General features: G+C 39.4%; 2 protein-coding genes across 3 annotated transcripts in view; one reads left to right on the forward strand and one right to left on the reverse strand.

Annotated features, from left to right (window-relative positions):
- lsr (lipolysis stimulated lipoprotein receptor) overlaps positions 1–6,863 on the reverse strand; it is a 24,260-nt gene extending 17,397 nt beyond the window's left edge. Inside the window, exons 1-4 of the mRNA XM_008283184.1 lie at positions 6,458–6,863; positions 4,569–4,898; positions 2,388–2,507; positions 1,957–2,079 (exon numbers count right to left, since the gene is read on the reverse strand). Coding sequence (XP_008281406.1) covers positions 1,957–2,079; positions 2,388–2,507; positions 4,569–4,898; positions 6,458–6,497 — 613 coding nt within the window. The 5' untranslated portion in view covers positions 6,498–6,863. The remainder of the gene's footprint in view (positions 1–1,956; positions 2,080–2,387; positions 2,508–4,568; positions 4,899–6,457) is intronic.
- Positions 2,426–8,111, forward strand: part of LOC103358266 (testis-specific serine/threonine-protein kinase 3-like) — a 30,096-nt gene continuing 24,410 nt past the window's right edge. The window contains exons 1-2 of one of the 2 annotated variants that reach the window (XM_008283166.1): positions 2,426–2,509; positions 7,982–8,041. The gene's annotated coding sequence lies outside the window, so the exon portion shown is untranslated. Of the gene's footprint in view, positions 2,510–6,931; positions 6,990–7,981; positions 8,042–8,111 lie in introns of those variants that run through there. The other variant, XM_008283167.1, reaches the window with a different exon arrangement.

Below are 8,111 nucleotides of genomic sequence, written 5' to 3' on the forward strand. Positions count from 1 at the left end.
ACAAGCAGTGGCGGCTGGTTAACACAGGGTGCAGGGGCGCGGCCCTCCCACCACTAATGTCCACATAAAAAGTAGTTCTCAAACGTCAAATTACATTTTAATTAATTATAACAAAATAATATTAAAATTAATAAAAACATTCATATTCTTTTGATATATTAACAATATTTGTATTAATAACAGATCTAGTACAAGTCTTTACTGTGTGTTTTACACTTCCTGGTTGCGGGGCGGCGGTCACATGAGTGTGTATGTAGCTCGAAAAACTTTGCGTGATCATGTGACCTCGGCCCGGGCTCTGATTGGCAGCTGCAGACTTTCTCCCGGGACGCAGCTCGGTGCCTCCCAGACCCTCTCACTTTCACTGCAAGCCACTTAATTTTGTCTTTATTGGCTTTTGTCTTCTGTGGTTGGATATCAAACCTGTCCTTATGACTGCGCTTTCTGACACCCTCACACGGCCTTTCCCCTCCTCCGCTACTAGATCACAGCTACTGTCGTGACGGCTTAATGCGTCGGCCGTGCTGTCAGCGGAGAAAAGGCTGCTCGTAGAAAAGAGCGCGGGTAGAATTCGTGTAGCTGGGGTTAACCTCGGACAAATCTGACACGAGAACGCCCTAGTTTGTTATTTTTAAAGTCATTTTTGGTCAGAGCACACCACAGCAGCACAGCCTGCTGTGTGAGGCGTTTAGGGAACATCAGTAAATCGTTGATCTATAAGAGAATGTTCAGCAACTCATATGTTTTACCTTTGACCAGGTGGGAGGTGGGACAAAATGAGAAAGTGGGTCGTACTGGTGCTTCCAGTGAAAGAGTCAGTCTGGAGCCCTGAATAATATTTTCTTTTTTTAAAAATTATTTCTGTTGTGTGTTTTGAGTTTGTATAGATCCTGTAAATATTGATGAAAGTTTGATGAATGATTTTGAAACGTTAAATTACATTATGATTAGAATATCCTCCAAAGGTAGACAATTTGCATTCCTGTAAATGGCTGTGCCTGATGTTACTCATATTCTAATTTCTGATTTAAAATAAAAGGTCATTTGCAGACTGCGCCCTCCCACCAAAACTTTTCACCAGCCACCACTGGACATAAGTCTAGAAAAAAAAACTATAAATGGTCAAACACTCCATGTGTCATCATCAAGTGGCCTGAGCTACAGATTTGCTTTGTGTAGTAAAATCACTGGAGCAGAAAGGCACAGAAATGAAAGTTAATTTGAACAGAAAGTCTCTGGGGAGCGAAATATCCGTGACAGTCAAAAAGAAAGCAGCAGAAGTTTGCGGGCTGACACGGTCAGTCACACGCGATAAGCCTTGAATTTAGTTTTTCTTACGCAGTGATCACGTCAACGAAACACACTGACTACAGTGGTAATTTTTTTTTTTTTTGTCAAACCGGAAAAGCCGGCTCATCCGTACACCCAAGGCATAATTTCACTGTGCAAGTCAGTTCAGGCAGCACATGCCACAAAGAGAGAGAGAGGGGGGAACACTAGAGCGGAACGGCAAAGCACTGAGTAAAAACATTATTAGGCTTGTGTACACAGATAAAAGAAAATGCGCGCTGAATGCCCTTTTGTTGCCTCTCAGCAGATACAGACAATCTACTCTCACTCCTGAAAGTCAAACATCGGCCCTCAGTGACATGAAAAAGGTGAGAGAAACAGAAGCAGCTGACAGGAGAGTGTGTTTTTTAAGGATGTAACAGAAGTGGAACGAAAAGCAGAAGAGTGCAGGGTCCTATTACATTTATTTCCCACCACAACAGGATGTTTGTAGCTTAAATGCAAGGGCTTGTTCTCAAAAAATGAATCATACCTTTGGCGCATTCACATTAGGACCAAGAATGTCCAAATTGAATCCGTTAAAGCCAAACAAACTGAGTGGCATCTAGCAATGCAGCTTGGGCAATGTGTCGTAAACGTCCCATTTCCTTCACAGCTAAACCTGACACACCCTCAGATGCCCGTACAGTAGGACTGAAACATGACTGAGCTGCGTCAAATAGCTTGTACTACCTTCCATAACCAGTAAGTCAATGCCAGGCAGGAGGTCAGTAGTATTTGACTTTCTCTCTGTGAAAGAAAGATAAAGTAACAATTACTTTTCGGGGACTATTTTTTACTGCCTGCAATTTATGACTCTACGACTACACGAAACAGTTCTTGAGAAGCCAGCTCATGGCCCCCTGACTGTAAATCTGTCCCCAGACTAAAGCGCCCACTTGCAAAAGCTTCCAAGTCAAAACGGTTTTGCTCTCAAATATTTCAGTGTGTCTAGAAGGGTGCAGCAGAGTCGGGGAGGGAAAAAACAGTGGGTGGCATTAAAGAGAAAAGAAGCAAATTCCTTTGCAAGAACCTGACTAGCTCTGAAGGAAACTCACCAAGTACAATTAGCTCTGTGTAGTCTTCGCCGTTTCCTGAAAGATCTTGGGAAGAGATCACAGAACATACGTAGACGCCGCTGTCTCCCCATGCGGTCTGCGCGATGTTCAGGTCGGCATCTGTGAGTAACAATTTAACAGTTATTATTATAATTTACTGTTATTACTACGATATGATGGTGGCGTCTTGTAACAGTCCTTGTTAAGTTGCAGTGTTTTAACATCTCTTACAAGCAACATATTTGTGAAAAATGTTGGCATCAGTGTGTCGTGGTCCTAAAGAAAAGACTTCTGGCTTAGAAGTTACTCTCAGCTCTTCGTTATGTTTGAGAAATGACTGACAGATCCTAGTAGTGTTGATATACTGATGAATGTTATTTTAAACTAAGTACCTTTCTGAGTTAATGTATATTTTTAAAAAAGTAATTGTAAAACTTTAGTTATTTCCTAGAAATAAACATTTTTTTTTAACTTGATCTGTTTAAAATGACTGTGAAAACACTTTTACAAAAACTGATGATCCACAAATACATCTGGTCTGGAGACAATGTTCTCACAATTGTTTTCACTTCAAAACGAGTGGGAGTGATGAACCGGAGAAGATAGAACAAGAAACAGCTGTCATCACAATGACTCATAGTGGCAGAGTACTCGGCAGAGCCGAAACCCGAGGAGAGGGATGTTGTCCTCTGTCGATGCCCTAAATGAACAAGTAGCGGTTTTAACAAATCAACAGTTCTCTGACGTGTCTGCTGTCCGTTGTCGTGATACTTTTATTTGGTTGCTCATTTTTAAGGCTTCAGCTTGTTGGGCCTCCAACTTTGACGCTGAGCAGAAAACTCCTTCCTGGGCACAGTCATTGTCTAAGACCGTGATGTGAAACTTTCTTTTATGTAGCTACACCACACGTCCAAAAACTCTGTATTATCATGTCAATCTCTTTTGTGTGACACTCTAATACCACATACGTATGTAATAATGCATACATGATGAGGAGCTAAAGTGATTTTCACAGTCGTAATAAAGTGGGCACAGAAATAGCAAATATATATATATATATACACACCACCATCCAATGTAACGTTTAAGCCACAGCTGCCCTGAATTAACAGCACTGGCAATTAGCAAAATCTTTTTTTTTTATGTTTCTGTAATGGCTAATAGTTAAAATATAATCATTATTGTTACCCATGATTTTTTTAAATTTACTATATCACAAAAAAAAACCCTGCAAAAATAGTAAAGCACATCATTATTTTTTGATTAAGAAGTCAAATTATAGATATTTACTTGCATTCCTAAACAGAAATAAGAGTTTTAGTGGTTGAACATTTTGCTTGATTGATTCTGACTTCTCAGAGAAGCCCAGTGGCTCAAGTTTGGGAATAAAAATTCAGTTTGAAATTCCTCATTCCTGTTCAAAGTGGTAAAACATGGAGAGCTGAGTGCACATTAAAGCACTTCATGATCTATTTATATATATATATATATATACAGTGCTTAATAGAATAGAATAGAATAGAATAGAATAGAATGCCTTTACTGTCACTATACACATGTACAATGAGATTAAGAGCAGCTCCTTCAGTGTAATATAGAATAAAGAACAAAATAAAGAGCAAAAAATAAGAAATAGAAGAGATTTAAATATAAAATAAGTTATATATACAGTATAAGTTATATGTACAGCATGAATAGAAAAGGAGAGCCGTGAGCCGCTGCACCTATGCGCACCGCCATCTTGAACATGTTTGACAGTTGGTCTAATAAGTTTGTTAAGCACTATGTGTCTGTGTACGTATATATGCAATTTTTATGCATACACACACATATCCAATGATTTCTGCTCAGCATCGATGAACAGTCCCAAACTGACAGTACAGCTTTCGTCTAATTTGCTTTAATAGTGTGGCTACAGTTCTAGCTTTAAATAACATTAAGGACAGCATTAAGAATACATTTATGTTATCCTAAGCAGGAATAGGCCTTGACTGACTCAAGTGCAAAGAACATGGAGTAAAATGCAGTCATTCTGGATTTCTGCTCAAAAGTCTGTGTAAAATATAAGCTTGCTTTTGACATCTTTACACTTTCCCATGTTTAAATGTTGTTTCATCTGTCCATTCAGTCAGCTCTTGACATCCCAACGGGATTTCAAAGTGCAAGATTTAATCAACTCACTGTTCAGGATGCTGATCTTGCGCCCCTGGTATTCTGCGCCGAGGGTGACCGCATTGGCCTGCTTGGAGGCCACGATGCGTACTGTCCTTTGGCTGTCGGCACACTCGATGTTGGGATCGTAGTTCGGGTTGTTTTGAGAGAGGATGTTCTCTGCACTGCTGGGATTGAGCGCGGCCTGGATCGGGTCCCGGCAGTATGACTTGTACCTCCATGTGACAACGGGAGGCTGGCTAGCAGTTGTCTGGTAGTTACAGGTGAGAGTGACAGGCTGGAAGAGGATGACAATGTACCTCTTGGTAGGACACTGGACCGAAATGCCCATAGCGGACTCTGGAAAAGACATAATTAAAAACAGGGAAGAGTTATATAGATTAGCCTGAGTGGTGATGGTTTATTGTTAAATGTTCCTCACATTTTGTAACGTCAAGATTTCGCATTAGTCTACAACCCCCCTAAGGCGTGGTAAACAATATTTCTTCACCGCCGGTATCACTGAGACTAGGTGTGATGAGTCACCTGGTTGAGTCACTTCAGCGAGACCATTACTACATAGATCATGACAGATGTGCTCCGAGAACACGGGACTAAACTAAACACAGTTTTGGTTGCACAGGCAAGATTTGACATTTTTGGACATTTTACAGAAAAACACTTCCTGTCAAACATGTGGTTTTGGACACCAGTTCGCAGCAGTGACAGTATCTGCTCTGATTCATTCCTTCCTTGTACCCAGCAGCTTGTCCATTTACTGCTAACTAGGGCTCTTATCAAGCCATAAAATACAGAAGCGGGAAATGTGTGTGTGTGGTTTCAGTAGAGCATAATCAGCATTAAGTCTACCGACAAACATTAAAGAAAAGAAAGAAAAAAAAAAGGAGGACATTTGATGATTAAAAAAGCTCACAAATAAAACATTATCATTAAAGCAGCCATTCAGATCTTTCTTATAGCAATGCAATGGTGTGCATTTTTTTGTTTGCAGACGTTATAGCAGCTATATTTCCTGCCATAAAGAAAGTAAACCAGTGTAAAGTAACCTAAATAAGTCAGCTGGAACCACAGAAGCTCTCCATTATTTCTGCAACATGTGTTCTTCAACCCTAGTTTACTAAATTATGACAGCCGTGGTGCAGTTTGTCTGCTGAAGTGGAATCATTTCTCTGTCAAACATTTCAACCCTGCCAGCGTCTGATGTGACTCACTTCCTCTCATCCAGTTCCCCTGTAGGTAGTCTGATTAAATGTAAATTCACAACACAAAGCAAATTAAAAAAAAAAAAAAAAAGGAGATGTGTGTTTTCCAGATGGCCTAATTAGTATCAACATTTCCTGGCTGTATTTCCCCACCTAGAAGGACAGTTTGTTTGTAGAATTAGCTTTAAAAAAAAAAAAAATATAATCATTGTCTAAACTAAAAAATAAATAACGCTGAATTACATACAATGTCTGCTTTGAATATCATATTATATATATATATATATATATCTTTATTTACCAGCGGATAATCGCCTATTTTCTTTGCATTTTTTTCTGACATAGAAATACACATTTCATTTCCCAATAACTATATCCAGATTTATTGTAAACTACCATTCCAGATTTAGTTTTTCGTTTCTTTTTTGTTCTAAAAAAAAAAAAAATGGAACGGCTTCTGCTCAAAGGTTTTAGTTAAAAGACACTCTGCTTAAAAAACAAAAACTACTTTCATAATTTAAACATAATTTCGTTCTTTCGAAATAATTTATTGCAGGAATAACGAAAGGCCCAAAACAATAACTACAAATAAAACATGCGAAATAAATGCGTCCAAGCCTCAACGGAGTTTCACGGAAGAGGGCCCACCCTGTTTTGGTGGAAGGAAAAAAGAAAAAAAAAACTAGGCCAACTTACCTGTCGCCATTAAAGCGGCGACGATTAACGTCCAAAACATTTTTAATTCTCTTTCCTCGGCGTCTCGGTCGACTGAAGTTTTAATAATTAATCAAACAGGCGAGCAAAAAGCATAATAATGAGCGCAAGTGTACTTTTCCTCAGCCGGGCAGTGGCGTTAACTCCATTTTGTGTCTTCGTCCTCCTGTGTGTACCTGAACGCTGCACAGACTAACAGGTGAGCGCTCGGAGTCAGGTTTCGACACACGGAGGCGGGGGTAAATTATTTTTGTAATATTTCCTTATTCGATTGTGTAATAGTTTCAGTACAAAAAGAACAAAAAACCAGGCGGTGGTTGGTTAGAACAAACCCGTAAAATACTTTGTCCACACTTTCGTTTTCTCAGGTAGGAATTTGAGCAGAGGACAACGCGTGGTACTTCCCCACGCAGTTGGTCTGATCCACTGATAGCGCTATCAAGGCGCTGCTTGTTAATGTTCAACCTGGCCGTTGGAAGTGTGTGTGTGTCTGAAAGGCCTGTTTACTGACGGGGTGAGACTTTCAGTTCTACTTTTAAACTATTATGACCCAGTAAGCATTTATAACCGCATTTTAAAGATATAGGGCGAGTTTGTTCGTTCTTAAAATTGTATTATTAAGACATTCACTTATTTGTAGGCTGCTTTTTTTTTTTAAATTTCCGTGTTAGGCTTCGTGCTAATCAACACCTCGAAATGAGCTATTGTTTGCTACCTCTACTCAACTACATTTCAAGTACTCATATCTTAAAGGCCGCACAACAGAGTGCTTTGTTCTCAGTGCAGCCTCACATGTGGGAGATCAAAGGCTGCTCTCTTCTGCGGAACCAGCTCAAGATCTAAAGCTTACAATTAGGGATGACTCTACCCTCTAAGTATGATACTGTGGGCCCAGGCTGCTGGGAAAACCTCCACAGTCGTCCTTAAATGTATTCCTACCCTTCCATTAAAGAAAAGACTAAATTCACAATAGTCACGCAAATAATTCGAAACTAAAAAAAAAAAGTAATAATAAATAAAAATTTGCTAAATTCTAATTTAGTGAAATCAGACATTGCTTTTGAATTGTGGTTGAGAAGAATAATTTAAAAAAATAAGAATAACTGAACTGTCCCGGATAAGTGAGAGCACTTTGCTGATGAGCAGTGAAATCCACACACCTGTCAACAGGTGCAGAAGTCTGATTGAGAGAAAACACTTGGCTGCTCAAATATTACTTTCCGGGTCCCATCGCGCTTGTTTGCTTGTTTTTTATTTAATTTTTAAATACTTCTGTTGAACCACAATTCAAAAGCAATGTCATGATTTTAATTTTTTAAAAATTTATTATTACTTTTGTCAATTTCAACTTATTTCAGCTGTTTTTTTTCCCCCTTCTTTAATGGGGAGGGTCTGAATACATCTGAGGAAGACTGTAGAAGCCACTATTGCATGCAGTTATCTTGAGTCCTCTCTCCGCTGCTAGTTTGTGATCGCTGTGTTTTCTCTCTGTGCACCTTTCTGCAGGTATCTCTGGTTCTGCATTGTTTCTAACCTGCATTTACTGAGAGAACAAGAGCATGTGCGGTAAGAACACAATGATCCAAAAATCCAAGATGTCAACCAGGAAGTAGCAAAACCCTGGCTTCATTTTCTC

Source organism: Stegastes partitus, unplaced genomic scaffold (genome assembly GCF_000690725.1).
Source record: "Stegastes partitus isolate 25-593 unplaced genomic scaffold, Stegastes_partitus-1.0.2 Scaffold300, whole genome shotgun sequence".
NCBI lineage: Eukaryota > Metazoa > Chordata > Actinopteri > Pomacentridae > Stegastes > Stegastes partitus.